The sequence below is a fragment of the Pygoscelis adeliae genome, unplaced genomic scaffold (assembly GCF_000699105.1).
Source record: "Pygoscelis adeliae isolate BGI_AS28 unplaced genomic scaffold, ASM69910v1 Scaffold63, whole genome shotgun sequence".
In the NCBI taxonomy this organism is placed as follows: domain Eukaryota; kingdom Metazoa; phylum Chordata; class Aves; order Sphenisciformes; family Spheniscidae; genus Pygoscelis; species Pygoscelis adeliae.
Genome location: NW_008824414.1, coordinates 4,501,640 through 4,520,256, shown reverse-complemented (window position 1 = coordinate 4,520,256; position 18,617 = coordinate 4,501,640). Strand labels below are relative to the sequence as shown.

The window sequence follows — 18,617 nt, the reverse complement described above, 5'->3', positions numbered from 1 at the left end:
TATTCATTCTAGTTCTGTCCTAGCAAAATTATTTCAGCTGCATTTCTTACTTTAACAAAAAAAAAAGTAATTCCTTTAACACTTTTTCAATTTTCGCAATCCTGATTTTTTTTATAATCTTTCACAGTAGTTTAGTGATACTTGTAGGCTGATACCATTTGCAAGAAAGCAGCTACTTTCTTAATATAAGATGCCCAAAAACTTCTTAAAGAATTTCCTAAAACCCTGTTTCTCATTCTTTTATTGTTTTTTCCAAACCAAGGCTATTTTTCACTAGGACATATTAATGGTACAAAAATTAAAAGCTGGTCCTTGTGTTTCTATTTTAAATTAAAACAATAAAAGGCTTTCAGAGCACTCACACACACTCCCCAGGCTGTGGATTTTCTCCAGTCCATTGGTCTAGATGTTTCTCTTATTGAAATATTGTGGCAGGAAAGGAGGATTAAATTACTGAGGCTGTCAAAAAGGACAAGCACTCTGCCATACATTATCATTATCACTAGCTTCCTCAGTGGAAGAAAATGCAGTAAATCACTTCAAATACAAAGCAATAAAGACCACTGGCTTTTAAAATCATGACTGCTATTGCCATTAACAGAAAATGACAGCTATGTGGCATGCTTAGATGCTGCTTGTATCCTTTTTGACAGTGTGCACATAAACCTGCCAGTGACACGCCATTAGATCACATGACCTTTCAAATTTGATTCCAACATTGTTGCTTTTCCTTAGGAAAGACAAGGGAAAAACTGTTTATTTTTCTTTGTTCTTTTCTTCATGCTCTTTATTCTAAAAGATGAAAAACAATTGATAACTAATATTAATTCTGATTTGCTTTGCAGTGATACATGTGGATAAGGCAAATAATCATGCAAGAAGAGAGTATCTCAAGTCTATGCTTCTAAAGCCAGATCTACATACTGACAGGTACGTATTAGTGCTGAAAAACTCTATAAAAGGTCTTTGTAAATAATGCTTATGGTTTGCCTTGTTGTTTGACTTTATTGAGGAGGTATCCCTGAGAAGTTAGTACATAAGTAAGTAACTAGAGAAAATTTTATTTCAGCTAGGAATGATACCTACATTCTGATGTCGTGATTGATCTACCTTTCTTCCCTGAGTAGGTTCATGTGGCATGGAATATATCAACCTCTCTTAATGTTGTTTTAGTGCTGGGGTTTTGTTTTGGTTTTTTTAACCACCTCGTTTTGCAAGAGAGAGATTCTATCATCAGCATTCTATCAATAATGAATTTGAAAAGCAAATATCTACCTGATGGTAGAGTAATACATCTGTTGCTTTCTGAATTCAGAGTACTAAAAGGAGCGTAACAGCTTCAGAAGGTGTTCCTTGGCCTTAGAATTTCCAAAAACCTATATATGTATTTTGATGTAGCAGGCAGCTATTATATGTACACATATGTCCAAGCTCATAATAATAAATTTGTTCGTATTCAAAATTTTTGATTGAGATAGCATACGCATTACTTTGAGAGAATGAATGACATACTTTGATTCTGTTTCCTCTTGAAGGTCAATCTTCATTGAAATGGAACAACTATTAATTTAAAGATTCATTTAAGTTGCAGAAGAGTAGAATACCTGCTGATTGTATTTGAAGTGTAGGAGTTACTTGTAAATCCTTTAAATATGTATTTATTCACAAATCACAGATTCACTCTGCAGTAAGAGAGTGATCTCTCTTCGTTCCATTTCCCTTCTAAAGCTGAGTTTGACGTCTTGGCCAGAAAACAGGTTTTAGTGGAATGGAGGAGGGAACACCATGAAATGATTACTTGTTGAGACGGAAATATCATACCAAAATATTCTTAGGTTTGGCGATTAAAAAAAAAAAAAAAGTCTTCACTTAAAAAGCAAGCAGAAGACTTATTTTACCATCTAGATTGGGAAAGTGGGTAACGCGTTCTACTAAGAATTTAACAATACTGAGGACAAAATATTCTTTTTTTCCTGAGGGATAATTCAGCGAAGCAAAATAGTTAGTCTGTAGGCTTCAATTTCACCTATGAATACTTAGATATCTATACTAAATATTTAACAAACCTGAGGAAAAAATAAGGTAAAATAACAGCAGCGAGCTTTTTCCCACAACAAAAGCATTCATCTTTTACGTGTGCCATCGTGGTACTGTCCTCTGTGTCACCAGGTAGGTTGTGTTCTGCATTTATCAGTCTGTGGTGAAATTTCAATTCTGCATTGGCTAAATAGCAAGGCAGGAAGTTCATCAGTAGTCCAATTCCCCACTTTAGCCTAGCAAGAGGACCACCAAGACACAAAATTTATGGAAAGCTTCTGCCTATACACCAAATGTTTTCAAATCTATGCATTTTAAACCTGGCCTAGTTATATCTTCAACATATGTTTTCTATCACAAGCCTTACAAACTAATATCAGAGATTTTTCAGCTGAAACAGGAACTGAACTGAACTAATGCTTTAAAGCTCAGGAAACCAAATTATCAAGAATATAAACATCATTGAAAATTGCCTGCACATGGTTTAGCCTGACACTTTATTGGTGTGTTTGCTATGCCAGATTATAGGAGCATAGATAGTGTTTTATGTATATTAAGTGCTGTATTAAGTTTTCAGGTGAACTTTCTCCCTGTCACAATTAATGTTGTTAGAAATTATACTCATAATGATTGGGTCCATATTAGAACATAAATAGATAGATACATCATGTGCTATTTTTGTCTTCCAAAAGGAGAGTCACATTAATGAATGTCCCTTAAAAAAGATAAATATTCTCAGGTGTTAAGAGTTATTAATATAATACATAAAATTACTGCTAAGCCAAAGTTGCAACTATAGCCTAATCCTATAGTTGAAATAGGAGCCAACTTTGCCCTGAAAATAATGAATTTCACAGCTTTACACTCTTTTAGTTTATACCTACAAATAAATGTAGATTGACATGGCATTTATATGGGAAACTATGTTTATTTGTTGGGAGTGGGGTTTACTATTCATTAAAAGATAAGATTTCAAAACAAAGTTGATTTTTCTTTTCTTTCAGTTTCATTTCTTGATATGGAATCATTGTCAGTGTTTATTAGAAATGCTGATTTTGGTTCCACATTTGAATAAATGGCTTTAGTAGCAGAAAATGCAAAAATATTCAGTATTCAAGAAAATCAAGGAAATATGCTGCTAAATAGAATGATATAAAATCTAAAATATATGAGCATGAGGTAGTAGGAGACTAGGAAGACTGTTTGAAATCCTATTTAGGTTAGTATTTGTTGCATACCACAAAGATGGTTCTTCTCTTTTGACAAGGATCTTTGTCTTTATCTGTGTTTTTGGACAGACAATATCTGTATCATTAATATGGAAATTTTGCCAGAATACTTGCCTTTTCTTATAGCTGTATTGTGTGACATGGGTAGCCTTTTTGTTTTGTTTCTTTTTCTGTATAATAGGGATTCAAATTGCATTCTTAATTTATGTTAGGAAGCTATACTTACTAATATTTGTAAAACTGGGGGGGAATACAGAATTATTATTTTATTTTATCATCTGAACCCAATAGTTGTTTACTTACATGTTCGAGTCTTTAATTGGTTAATAACAGGAGGCATTTCTGGCAGTCCATTTAACTTACTGTAACTGTGTCATAGTTATCTTTTATTCTTCATCCTGTTTGTATTCCACTGTTGCCTTTCAGCGTTTTAAGAGCGTAGAAATTTGGGTCATACAGAGAAACTTGATTCCTCATGCCAGCTCGTACTTGCAGTGCTTGCAGACCTGGCGATAGAGTATATGCTCTTCTGACAAGTGTCAAAAGAGACATATGTGAAGAATGGAGGAATCCATTCTTCTAACAGTCACCCTGCTGTGATAACAAGAGTGAACAGGTTTATGCAAGAGGTTTCCAGGCTGATCCTGACAGGTGCGTCATTTCTTGGTAGGAAATGATTGTTACTCCAAGAAACTGACTATATGAAGTCACTGTTCTCCAAAGTAACAAAATCTATGCATCCACATTATAGGAGTATAGAACACGTGTACCGTGTTAGCTTCACATTAATATACTATATTAACACACAAGGTTTTCTCCTTGCTGCTTAAAAATGACTGATCTTTGGAATAAAGAATTAGAATCAAATTTGTCTACATCACAGCTTTGTCCAGGCACTCTAAATTCCCTGCTGGTGATAACACCTTTAAGTGTTATCATAACAACAACAATAAATATTTTTTTCCAGGTTTTTCTGCTTCATTGTAAAGCATGTTTTAAGCTTAAGGCAATTATTATCTTTTCTTTTGGGCCTTTATTAGCAGACAAGTTTCATTTAGTTCTCTAGTCTTTCTTGCAGTGGCTAGCAGATATCTTCCCACGCGTTACTTTTAACAGGATGTCAAGATTTCTTCTTATTCTGTCAGTAGGCACGGGATTCCTGCAAGGAAGTGAGTAGTGATACCTGGTGTTATAGAAAAGAAATGTGGAAATGAGCTAGAGAGAAAGTCTAGGATCCTAGAGAGAAGTACGGGAGGGGAACGCGATACATAGCTTTATTTACATAAGAAATCCTAGTATGAATTTGATATTCCAACTTCCATCAAAGTTTCTTACGTAAGTGAAGCAGTGTTAAGGTAAGATGGGACACTACCTGCATATTTGTGCATTCTATGCTGAAGCAGAGTGAGGAGTCTCTTCATGTGCAGTATGTTCCAAGGCAATGTAAACTGTGTCTCTTTAGCCAGTTCAACTTGAAAAGAAAATTCTTGCAATTTTTGGTAAATGAAGAAAACAAGTTAAAGCATACTGAATATCATATTTAAATATTTTCTAAACTTAAAGCATTTGTAATATTTTTAAATAATACAAAAGTCAAAGTGATTGTGGTACCATTCTTGCAGTCTACTAGTTGGAGTATTCCCATGGGATCCAGAGTTCAAATCTCCTACTTCCTGATTAGCAGCAAAGATTTAATCCAAGATTATGATCTTTTAGGCATATTGGAACTATAAGGTGTTAGAGGTGCAGTTCTTTTGATCTGTTTTGTTGAAGCTTGCTCTATTCATGTAAAATACTTGCATATTGATCTGAACCAGAAAGTGGACCAGTATGAACGACTCTCCTCTTTGGCTATAAGGTACTGTCCCAAATGTTATTAGGCCTGCTTTTAGTTTATGCTTTAGTGAAAATTTTAGTAGTAGTTGGTACCCTTAAGTGATAAAAATTAACCCAGCACTAATCTCCTCATCTTCTATCACTGTCTTAACTGCTAAGCTGGTTTCTTTAATTGATTTAACATTGACGCCGAATCATAACAAAACAGATCTCTTCCCAATACCCGACAGTTTTATCAGTTATTCTTACAATTTTTAATTTGTTTTTATTTCATTTAATATTTATCTTACACACCTAAGTATTTCTTTCTTTTTGACTGAGTTTTGGCAATTTTGCTGCTACTTAGCCCTGTGCCAAAATCTTAAGTTAGATCCATTATACTCAACCAAGCCACCTGCTGTTGGAAATAGCTGTGATATTTTTCCTTTTTTGCCTCCAGAAATTTTTTTTAAAGACACGTATTTTCAATAGGTGTCTGGCTTTAATGACAAACAAATATTTATGTATATATTTTCTATAATAAATATTTGTTACTAAGAGCCAAGCACAAAAATAAACTACTATAAAAGCATATTGCAGTTGTTGTTATGTTTGAAGTCGTTTAGGAAGATTTGATTATATTTTGTCTAAGATATCCTTTCCTGTAAATTTGGATTTTATGCAACTTGATTGCTACTCATTTGGAACTGTGCTTATTGTAACATTTTTAGGCTGTAAAGCTCACAAGCATTCACAGTTTAAGCAACATTGCCAAGACATACCAAAAAAGTAGTTAGCTCTGAATTCCTGTCATTTTGTCAGTCTCGGTGTTTTTGGCCCCAACACAAGCCACTAACTCAAGTCAGCTCCAGCACAATGCTGGAATTATGTGTTTAAAAGAAAAACCGTACTTGGATGCAACGAGTGTAATTTAAGTTCACAGAAGAAACGCAAATATTTTGTATAGTTGTTGGGCTTAGATGTTTGGGATGGACAAACAGACTGTGTTTAGACAGCACGGTAAATACTCAAAGGCCTTTGCATCCAGGCTGTACTCATGGGTAGTTTTGTATGTGTAAAACAGGAACAGAATAATGAAGATAAAATATGAGATGTATTGGTCAAAGGGAACAAGTGCAGGACACATTGCTGTGTAAGGTCCAACTTTAAATAATGAATACACAAGACAACATTAGAAAGATACTATTTTGAGAGAGCTGCTTTTAGGTTCCTGTTCTTTTTGTGGAATGTGTTCTTGGCTAGAATATGCTTTCCAAGTATCTAAATGAGGTGTGAAAATTCTCAGTAACTTTGAGCTAAATATTTTACACTTGGTGTTTGGAAATACTTACTTCATTGCATATGGCTAATATTTCTGATATCAGGAAAACGTTTGATATGGTTTGTCTTTCTCAATTATTTATCTCATGTCTGCCACACCACTTAATGTAAAGCCAAGAAAATGCATGGCTTAAAATTTACCAAGGCTAGATCTAAAATATCAAGCGGTGCAGACCAGAGAATCTCTAGCACAAAGCAGTTGTTGCTAATGGTCTGATATTCACAGTACATAGATTTTTAGGATAATTTTGAGAATTCAGAATACTAGTTGATCCTACTGACTAAATGTCTATTGCAGTGGAGTGCATTAGGGGTAGGTGCTCCTGGAGCACATCTTCAGTTTAGTTTAGTCCAATCCAACAGGAATCCAATTAATGTGTTCCAAGACTACTATGCAAATAAAGCACCGTAACTGGGGACAACTGAAAAATTTTACTTCATAAGCACACTCCACATCAAAGCTGAAATAATCATACAGGTTCATCTTATGTGGCCTGACTGAAATAAAGTAGTTTAATTTTTTTTAACAAGTTTAGGGTATTAAAAGGTTTTAACCAACAAAACATAATTACATTTAATCTAAACCTTCCGTTATTGCTTATGGATTGTTTTTATTTCTTCACATCAAATAATTTGCATAGTATGGTCAACACAGTAAAAATAAAAAACAAATAAATAAACCCAGGAAAAAAAACCCTAACTATTTTTAGATATTTTATATAGATTACTTTTGCTAGAAAAGCCTCAAAGTACATAGATACAGTCTTGATTTTTACCTATGAGGGGTAAATAGAAAGAAATTAAGTGACCTGAACAGATTCAGCAGCTGAGCGAAACAAACTTACAAGTTTCAAATGTGAAAAAGTCTTTAATCCTTAGACTATTCTGCCTGTCACTGCCATATGAACAAGAATTGTGCCACAGGGTGGTGGGGAGGGGGGAGAAAAATGAAACAATTCTGTAAGTCTGCAGATCTGCGGTTACAACCTCTCTGTCCTTCTAGTACTGCTAAATAATGCTAAAGAAGGAGGAAAGATTTAAAAAAAAGGGTCTCAGACTATTCTTGTCATGGAAAATGTTGAATGTAATTGATAAAGAGTTCTGCTTAAGTGGTAAAATAGAGCATGTTTTTTGCCTTTGTTTTTTCTGGTTTTTTAGTTACTTTTCAACCCTTTTTGAAGGTTGTTTGTTTTTTGTGGTTTTTTTTTTTTTTTTTATGCTTAGCCTACGATTTACAGTGGTCAGTGATCCCCCAGAAGATGAACAGGATCTTGAATGTGAAGATATCGGTTTCGCTTATGTCAGTTTGAGAGAGATATTCCAGAAGCAAAGAGATATCATTGAGCAAGATACTGACAGTAAGTTGTAGAGATTACTTTCTTGTAGCCTTTGGTAACCTAAAAATTCTTTCTTGAATTTCTGCTTTTCCCTGCAAGCTTTACAGTGCAAGTAATTGTTTGACATTGTTTCAATAAGAAATTCTTTAATATTAACTAATGGCTTCCACATTTGTTTGCAGAAGTCTGCAAAAACTGTGTACTATTGTTATTCCTTAAAATCTGTTTTAAAAAAAACCCCAAACCAAACAGTATTCCCAGCTCATAGTAATTAGTTTATAAAGCCTAAGAACTTTCAGGACATGTCCACTCGCTATAGTTCTCTATTTTGTATAACATACTTCATGCTTGTAAGACTATAAATATATATTTTTCTTTTTAAAATTTATGCCAGTAATTCTGTATTGCTAATGTCTATATCTTATTTGAAGTTATGTTGTAACCCCCAGAGTACCTCCAGCTTGTGTCCTCCATATGAAACCTGTATCTGAGACAATATGAAATACTGGTGGCTTTGGTTAGGTATCAGTTTAGAGTAAGCATCCTTCTGTAACAGACCAAACTTTCACTGTGACTCATTAAAGCAAGGTGAGGCAAGTAGGAGGTGTGGAAGCTTCCATTTCCTGGGTCTTATGGCAGCATTTTTATAGTGCTGATAAGAAGACTTGAGAAGGCTACTCAGTCCTTTCACAGACAGTGAAGGAAAATATTCTCCTTGCTTAGACTCTCGTTCCCCAAGGTAGCAGGGACATGGTTATCGATGGTGCATTTTTCTCCTTACGTGTTCCTCTCCATCCGCTTTCCCCATTGTGGTAAAGCTCAGTGAAGAAGCTGAGACAATACTTGTTATAAAACAGTTACTCTCCTATAACGGTAAGTGAACCAGCTAGAGTACTAGACACAGTGCGCCCATGTTCGCAAGGTACTCTTTGCAATAGCAAGAATTCTAGTTAGCCCTAGTAGGATGCCAAGCTAATGTGACTTTGCTACTTCTACTGCTGTGTCTAATTACCATACCTTGAGTGATGGGGAGCTGAGTAGTGAGGCTTTCTTATCCATTTCCATTATCATGCATGATTTGCATCCATGCTGTAGCTAAAAAACTCAAAGTATGCATCAAAGTTCCAGGAACATGATAAGGAAAATTCTAAGAAGAATCAAATTTCCATACCCTGGAAAAATAATATAGATTTGAGGCACTTCTTACTGTGGCTGAACCACTTAATCTTTTCTCCACCAATAATTTTTCTCCAAGTAGTTGTACAAAAGCACATCTCCTCCAAAAAGGTATTTCATAGTCTCTCACTGGAAAATTGTTTTTGTTCTGGATTTTATGGCCATAATTCCCACTGTCATAATTCCCATTTTGTCATAATTCCCATTTGATAAGATTGTTTAGTGATATAAATATAATTTCGTACCCGTGAAAGTCACCTTCCAGAAAACTTTTAAAACTCCTAATCGTCATCTGAGATAATAATGATGACAGGAAGGACTGTTTTTTGTTACTAGTTGTTGTTCTGTCAAAAGGTAATCATGTAATGACAACTACCTCAATATTGTGAGGAGCATTTCTTCCCCAATCATAAGACATTTGAACTAATTTTTACTCTATGTACATTATATCTATGAAAGTTATAGTAATAGATAGAAATACTTTTATTCTTATTCCTATCCACACTTCTCCCCTTCCCTGCAGATGCTGTACAGTTTAGATTTTTTTAATGGCATCCATAACCCTATTTTCTGAAAATTTAGAACTTTCAGAGAATTGAAATGAATTTTACGTTAATATATGTCAGATCATGGCAAAAGTAGAATATATCAGTATATTTTCTTGGATGAAGTAATTGTAAAAGGATCTGTTCTTAAGATCTGGACACAGACTTCAATTAAATGTAATGGCACAATAAATAGAATTCCTAAATAATATTGTACACATTCTCTGAGGTGGATATTGGTTTGAGGGGAAAAAGAATAAACCTAGAAAAAGGGAAATTCATAGGACGCTACCACATGAAGATCTAATAATTCTTAGGTTAGATACCATAAACTTCCTTCATTCTTTTTGAGGACTGAAAGCATATATCTTTTCCATATCTTGTTCCTTTCATTGCTGATTGCGTGAAAGTGGCCTACGTGAAATTTGAAGCAATTAAGTGAATGGCTAAGCAAGAGGCTGGATGAAAAAGAGTATAGACAAGACGTATAACGATATGTCTCAGAGATAATATGACAATATTAAAACTGAGAAAATAGAATTAGTGTTATCTTCTGATATCATTAATTGCAGTTATCTTACCATTCTTATAAGTAAAAAGAATAATGTCCCCTGAAGTCTGCTCTTTAAGTTGACAGTTCACTGAGTGATTTGTCCGAGGACATACAAAATGGTTTGGATCTCTGAGAATAGCATCCAATCTGTCCTACAATAGCTCTATCAACAAAGTAAATGATGGAAGGTTTATCCCATGTTTTTCCTTCTCCAGACCTCTTCTGAGCTGTCCCAGCAGCCTAGAATTTGTATCATGCAGTATCGTTGCATGTCCCCGAGTACTTATCCCAGTTTATATAGTAAATACATAACCTTGCCATTTGTCTGCTGTATAATTCGCTTTGAAAAGATGTGCTGTCAAGATTATTTGTTTCTATTCAAATTCCTTCTAGAGTCATGTTAGGCAGCCTCATTGCTTTTTATGCAGGACTGGGAAAGAGCCTCATTTTTGACTGTTAGCAGCATGTTTTTAATCATAGAAGCAGAGATTGTGGCCCTCTGGTCTTACTTAGATATTGTAAAAGAGTGCAATTTTAAATCATGTTAGCTAATTTCTGTAAAATAGAAATTTTAAATACTGCTTTAAAACCCACATACACAAAGATGAAGGTAGTTAAATAGTTTAGTCTAGGGGAAATACCATCTTTGTCTACACTGCACTATTTTACAACACACAGAAGCCTGGAATTAAAATAACTTGGTTTTTTTCCCGTTGGTGCAATGCAATCTACTGTTTAAATATTAGTAACTGTCCAGGCTGATTTGGACCGGTCATACACACAGTGTAGAAAATGGACTAATTGGTATATTTTTTACTTAAAACTATTTATAAGTATGCATATATGTCTTTAATAGAGTTTGGAACATCTATATTTACGTATTGTGAAAAATAATTAATTTATATAGGCTATTATCATACAGATAGTTTTCTTTATTTCAAAGTTAATTCCAACACTAATACTTTTATTGATATACGTTCTAGTTCCTAGAGTACTCAGTTTCCAGTAGGCTGAGTGCCTGAACCGGACGATTTCTTATTTATTTATTTATTTATTCTCCTTTTTAAGCATATGCTAGGTGCCTTTTAATCTGTCCAAATGCTAAGGAAAATTATCAGAACAAAAGCAAAACCTTAAATGAAATAGCTAATGCTGTTTTCTGATGTTTCCTTTCTAGTTTTCGATTCACAAGATGATAGTGCAGTAATTGGAAAGCTCAAAGTAACAGTGGAAGCCCTCCATGCACTGCGTTCAGTCTATGAGGAATGCAAAGATGACTAGGAGGCATGAAAGGGAAGTTTGCCTACAGAAGTTCCTTCTCCCAGTGTAAATACATGCTTGATAGTGCTTCAAAGATGAGATCTTTGTAATTCTTACAGTATATTTAATGTATAATTTATATGAAAAGGACGCTTGATTTGTAGTTGTAAAGTTTTGTATACTTTTCAGTCTGTTTGTTTTTATATTTCCCCCCTAAGGCTAAGAATCTCTCCACAATGGACAACTTCTTGTAAATAATTAATACCTACATGATTGAATGATGTGCTTTATTTGCATTTTCAAGATTTTTTTCGTACATAAAACAGTAATAAAAATGCAAGTCAAATTTTTAATTTTTAATAAAAACCATAAGCCTTAGAAAACTGATTAAAAATACTTTTATGTTATCCCTAATCACCCCACTAAATGGAATGCCTGTGATTAGCCTCATTAAGAATTTTATACTGTGAAGATTTTATTAAAAGCAATATATGAAAATTACTTGGATTAATGTGTTAATCTGCCTCTTTAAAATGCTAATATCCATTTTATGCACATTAAATCTCAGTATGTGTTTTCTTTGATGCATGCAGTTCCTATCAATTAAATATAAAAAATGAGGCTAGTTGCAGGACTTATTAAATTACTGCAATCTTATTGAAAATAACTTTTACCCCTCTACTAACATTATAATCAGCTGTTTATGATTATCATGATTTGAAGTAGGGGGAGGGCAGGCACTATCATTTTTCTGTACAGTAAAAGGTTTACTTTCAGCCAACATCTGTCAAAGCACAAAAAGAAGCCATACAGTATCAGATTTTGCTTCACCTAGTTTGAGCTGTAGGGACAGGCAACTGTGTTTTCATTTGGGTTTTGACACTTTTAGAACTTACATCTAACACATACAATGAATTGTTGTATCTGAATAACCAGTGTCTAGCTTGGAAAGTTAATTTTCCAGCTTTTAACCAATCTCAGTGAAGGATTTAATTGATATTTTTAATGGAGCTGTGAGTCAATGCTGCAAAAGGATTGTCTCATGAGAACGAGGATATAATACATTTCATTTTTTAATTTACTTTTTTATTTGTCATTTTCTTCAAAGGGTTTTATAGGTTGTGGATTTCCACTGTTTGCAAACAGGCTATGTTTCTTCATAAGCATATGTAAAGTATTCAGTGAGATAAGTAATTTATTAAAATCTACCTAATTTGCCGTGATATATTAAATCTCTGCTTCAGTGATCACAGACCATTTCATTTAGAGAATTAGGCATTCCCTCTTTGTGTGATTAAAGCTCTGGAAAATGAGTTCTTTGCTCCTATTTGTGAACATTCAAAGCCTGCTAATGGCAAGAAGATGGAATAGATTATGAGACAATTCATTACAGTTCAACAGAAAAAAAACCCCAGCTATAATGCAGAAATGCAAGTATGAATATCTGCATATAGTTTGAACCATCTGTGCTCTAATGGCTTCAATAATGGCTCTTCGCCTTCAGTAGGCTTTGAAATGACATCCATACAATATTAATTTGTTGATGTACATTATGGGGCCAATGGAATGAATATATTCTGACCACAGAAATCTCTGAATTCCAACATGAACTGATGGTTGACTCCATTTTAGGACCTACCATCTTCAGTAGTACTTCTCATCCAGACTTTACCAATCCTTGCAGCATTTCATACCTCTGGAACTTTTAGGAGACCACAGACAGCTGCATTCCTAAACCCCTCCATTCTTCAGTTAATGGCCATATGTTTGTTGTGATTTGGGCTGGCACTTAGTTCTGTTTGGCCACTATTTCTAGCTTTTTTTGGCTCTGTGCATCTATATTGTCAATAAGACTGTTATTATACATTACAATAATTTGAAACAGCTAGATTCAACACTGAGATTAACTTAGTGGCTTTTTAGAAATTTAGTTGCGGTGTTCTGTCAGGAGGTTCTTGTTATTCTTCTAATACTTTGCAAACCAAACTAAATATCCTGCACATAAACAAAGAAGCAAATTGTATTGAGTTTTCGTGTGTGACTGTTTACTGACTTGCAGGAGAACTATGTAACTGGTGCTTGTTTTCTTCTGAAATAAACCATGTGGTAAAATTAGAAAATCAGTGATGTTCATCTCACTTAAACGTTTACAGTAACACCCTTAGCACTTAATCTTCGCCATCTCAAGTTGAAAATTTAGAAACCAAGCGTTCATATATTCATGAAACACAGACCTCTTCGGTAAGTTACTGCAAAATATTCCAGTTGACATTTGATTACATTGTGTTAACTGTTCTCAGTGACTCCAACATTAACATGTATAATTTGCCTCAGGTTCCTAAACATATTTCTGTGTAAGGCTCACTGTTACTCAGTTTTGGATTAAAAAAAAAAAAAATCTTGATTTCTAGTCATCTTTATTACTAAAAGATATGGTGAGGATTTTTCCAACAGATGGATTGTATTATCTCATGCAACATAAATGTCCGAACATACTAGAAAGTTTTGTTCTTGCATTAAGTAGTCTGTATTTCCAACATGCTCTTAAATCCTAAGTCTAAATGCTGCACTGTGCAGGGAAAGTGGAAAATGTAATCTAGTACTATTTTGTCCAGATTTTAGCTATGAGTAGCTTGAAGAAAACTTCCATCTATGTACTCTCTAGCCTAAGGCAAAAAAATCCTTATTTTTTGTGTGCAATACGTTAGTAAGCACTATCCTTTTTGCATTTTAAAAAAAGAGCCCTATTAATGCTGGGTACTACCATATTTTAAAATGTTACTTAATTAAAATTAATTTTTGTGGAATAGATAAATTTTTTTATATGGTGTAACGTGGATGCAACAGTGGTCCTGCATAAGATGAATTGGGCAGGGTCAGATGATCAGTTTTGTTAGTTTGTATCTTTTCCCATTAATTGTTACAGACTATAGCTCTGCTGTGATACCTTCTTATGTGATACAATAGCTGCTATTCTCCAGGTGTCCCAGCTATGTTTATCAAGTTGAAAACTTAAGTTTAGCTCAAAATACCTTTTTTTTTTTAAAATGTTGCTTTTAACCTGTTATAACCTTAACCTAGGGATGGAAATTATAAAAGCAAATACATTATGAACCAAGGTAACATCTGTGTGAACTCGATCCATTTCGCTGTACCGTAAGTTGCAGCTTATCTCATTATATGCTTATAAGAGTAGATATAACATGACAAAAAATTATAATAACTTGCCTCACAGAACTTTTACAACTGAAGATCAGTATTTAAGTTAATAGTAATATTGTTTTAAAAATCTTTTTATTATTGCAAGGCATAGTAAGACATTATCATAACTCAAGAACTCACCAAAGATATCAAGACTAAATATTAGCTGTTAAATTTCATTTTCTTGTTTTGTATTAGAACTGAGAAATAAATTCAAATACAGACTTAAAATTGTGCAACAAACTTTATTGCATGTTTCAGAGCCAGAGAAATATTTTATATTGCAGTTAAATAGACAGGTCTTTTTGCAGGTGATGATAATGATTTATCCAACAGTTTTTCGAGATATTCCACAAGAGAATAATTTTTTTTTTAATTAGACTTCCTTAACATTACTGTTTATGATGTAGGTCTTAGTAATTGGACTAGATCCCAATCCTGCAACTAAAACTGAATTGAAGGCATTATGTTACCTGTATGAAATTAATTGCAGAATATAAGTTCAAGTTGATACCTTTGTATGTATGTGATAAAAATTTGCTTTTGGCACCGTATGCTACAGGTGTACTGCTCTGTGCTTTTCGTTAGTTCCTTTTTAGTATTGCTGACAAATTTTAATTCTCTTTGCATCTTTTAAAATGGGATGAGGTAACTTTTGAAGAAATTGATTTCATCAGAATAATTTATCAAGGGAAGAATTTGACCTATGTTTTGTTTCTGATTACAGTATAATCTTAGCACTCACAGGACATGACCTTGAAAGTCACATATAACATAGAGGCTTTGGTCTTAATTCGTAGCACCAAAATCCATCTAAATTGTGCATCGTGGGCTTTACAGGTATTTAAAAGCTGTTCTTATTTCTAAGGTCCTTGCTGAATCATACTCCAAGGTCTAACTCAGTCCTAGCAAAGTTTCATTTCAAACGAAAGCTGCTTGTAAATTATCTGATACCATGAGGATATTTTGTCTAAGAAAATAAGCGATTATGAACCTTCAAACAGAAATGCTTATAAGTTCTTAATAGTAGTCGTTCTACCACAATACTATATCAGGATATGATCATTCAGGTTAGAAGGGACTCAGGTGGTCTCTAGTGCAATCTGCTGCAGGATTAGCTATAATGTTAGACCACATTGCTCAAGGCTGTATCCAACCTGGTCTTGAAAATCTCCAAGGATGGAGACTGCGTAACTTCTTTGAGCAACCTGTTCCAATGCCTGACTGTTGTCATGGTGAAAAAAGGAGATAGATTTCTACACATTACTTCAATCCAAATTGAAGCCAAATCTAGATCTAAGCACGTGAAAACAGCTTTTGCACTTAATATACCATCTAATCACCTAATTTTTACTTTTTTTTTTTTAAATTCTACGGATGGCATAAGCATGACTTTGTCATTTGTTTCAGCCATTTAACATTTTGCACAGAAATACAAATAACTAGGCATTTTAATGTTGACTTTCATGCCTACTGCATTGCAGTAGGCCATCAGATTTCCATCCAGTTTTGTGAAGCAATTGACAAAAAATAGCTATGTTATTGTTAACAATGTGGTTTGCTCAGATAATTTTTCTGTAGATTTCAGTAGTAACATGTTTTCCAATTTACTGTGGTTTATTCCTGGTTTTGTTATACTAGGCTTAGATTATTTTAAGAGTAAGAAAACAAACAAATAAATCAAACAAGACCAGGCTCACATTGAAATTACATTCTTCATGATCTTCGTTCATGAATTCTTAACACATTTTAGGTTTACAAAGAAACTGTGTTCCCTGAGCTGTGAGAAACAGGGATATAAACCTGGAACCTCTGTCCACACCCATTCTCTGTATCAAAATATATCTTACTTCAGTAGTCCAACATCAATAGCTGCAACAGTGCAAGACAGGTCTTGCACATGATCTAGCAATGACTTGTTTAACATTTTTGTGGATTTGGAAAATAATCTATTTTCTATTTAGACAAACTGTCATTCTTGTTGAATGCAAAATCATTTCCTTATGCGTTAAAGCTGCAAGAACTGAACTTTCCTTGAAAAACCATTGGAAAAAAAGTGGTCCTTTTACTAAAAAAAAAAAAAGGGGGGGAATTTTCTTTTGCTTGAAGAATGATCATGCAACCAGTGATTATTCTGATTACCTACTCATAAGTATAAATAGCTACAATAGCTGATAACCTTTGACTTCAATGATAGTGAAAAACCAAAAATGTTTTACCATATATAGGGCAATTTTCCCAGAGAAATGAAAGGAGGAAACAGCAATCAGCATCTGACTCCAAACACACAGTACACAAATAGTAAATAAAACACAGCAAACTTAAGAAGAGAACATACAGAAAATCTTTCTACATTTTGAAAACATTCTTTAACCTTCTTTCCTCTGTAATAAGCAGCTATTGTAGTATACCAAAACCAGAGCCATTTGGAAACTTTCCAACAGGTTGGTAATATCAAATAATTTACATCTTGGATGAAATACACAAAAATGGAACTATTTATAAAGCAGTATCAGTTGTGTATCAGCATACAGTAAATATAACCTGAGCAAGAATATATGTGGGGTTTTTTGTGGCCTATGTTTGTCAAACAAGTTAGTGTAACTTGTAATTTATTTTAGAATGGAATTTACAGTTATCTACTCAAAGTCTTTAGTAACAGAGCTTTTCATGGAAGTTTGTGAGAGTAATGAGGGATTACATTTCCACCCACAACATCAGACAAATAGGACAGGGGTCTGTAACACAGCCCCTGTACAGCTATAAATGGATCCTACAGCAGCATACGTGTTGTGGAAAGCACTGATTGCTGTAGCTTTGCTAAATCTTTCTTCAGTATCTTCTGTCTTTGAGTTGGCCTGTTTAGGGAGAGCACAGAAGTTGACTGTTATGAAGTCTGTAGGGTGTGAGACATGCTGTTTCTCCATTTTCATCATTCTCCCTACAGCAGGTAATGGAAGGAAGACTTCTCTACTAAAGGTGAGTTTTGTTTTTAAAATCAACTTATAGAAAGGCTTTGGGAAAAATTGACAAGAACTCCTTAGATACTATAAATCAAAATACTTTCTGTGCTTGACTTGCACGTCAGTAAGTGGGAAGTCCACATCCTATCAGGCCTGTAATCTTAATTCTTGCACTTGGTTGATTGTAAATTTTGATGGACTTTCGGCAAGTTGTGATGGCGACAGAAAAAAATAGTGTGCGAAAGATGTAGAGCGAAGAGATTAAGCTCTTGGGGTATAGAATTACTTTATAGTTAAGAGGGCAACAGATTGGGATATTTCCATATTGTAACTGTGGATATTGTCTGTTAGAATTTATTTCCTGTTGCACTGTCAACAAACTTCAGATATCTTCTTTGTAACCAGAGAGCAGTGCCTCAAAAATCACAGGATCACAGGAAGACTGAGGCTAGAGAAGGCCTCTGGAGGTTACCTTGTCCAGCCCCACCATTTCCCCAAAAGTTTCTTTTCCTCCCAACAGAAAGAATCCTTGAAAAGGTGCCAAATAAAAGCATTTGGATATTGGTGAAATAGAGGCTTTTATTCAAATGAGAGATGAAATTAATTAGCCATTTTCTGGAAGCTTCCCTTCTATCTTTATGCTTACCATGTGAGGAAATGAGGCTTTACAATTAATGAGAGAAGAAACATAACTACTTGAGACTGTTCTGTTGTATTTAAGCTAATTCTACACATCAGTGCCCGTCATGTGGGAGAAAGCAGAAAGGACTAGCAATCTCTCATAACCTTTCCAGCTTCCACTCAGGCTGTTTGAGGAAAAGCCCTGTAACTGCAGTCCTCCCCGAGCAGAGGCACGCCGGGCGCTGGCAGCACGGCCGCTGTGCTGTCCCACTGCTGCCTGCTGCCCTGCCCTCACCAGCCCGGGGTCAGGAGACAGCAAGAAGCAGCCTGGCTGCCGCGGTAGCAGATGAGCAAGGAGAAAGTGGAGGTAGGACCTATGAGATTTAAAAGTTATGTCTACCTACAGTAAGTTAAGTGGCTGCAAAGGATGTGGTAATTTTTGAATGCCTGAGGAATATGGGCTCCTTCTTGGGATTGCTGTATGTCTGTGAGGAAATGGAGGGAAAAGGGGTCTGAGGTAGGGGAAGTCACACAGGAGA

At 34.6% G+C, this 18,617-nt stretch overlaps 1 protein-coding gene across 1 annotated transcript in view; it reads left to right on the top strand.

Moving 5' to 3' along the window:
* The window catches only part of RPGRIP1L (RPGRIP1-like), a 79,731-nt gene extending 68,145 nt beyond the window's left edge, over positions 1-11,586 (top strand). The window contains exons 24-26 of the mRNA XM_009320792.1: positions 846-930; positions 7,647-7,780; positions 11,211-11,586. Of these exons, the coding sequence (XP_009319067.1) occupies positions 846-930; positions 7,647-7,780; positions 11,211-11,314 (323 nt within the window). The 3' untranslated portion in view covers positions 11,315-11,586. The remainder of the gene's footprint in view (positions 1-845; positions 931-7,646; positions 7,781-11,210) is intronic.
* Positions 11,587-18,617: the final 7,031 nt, after the last annotated feature.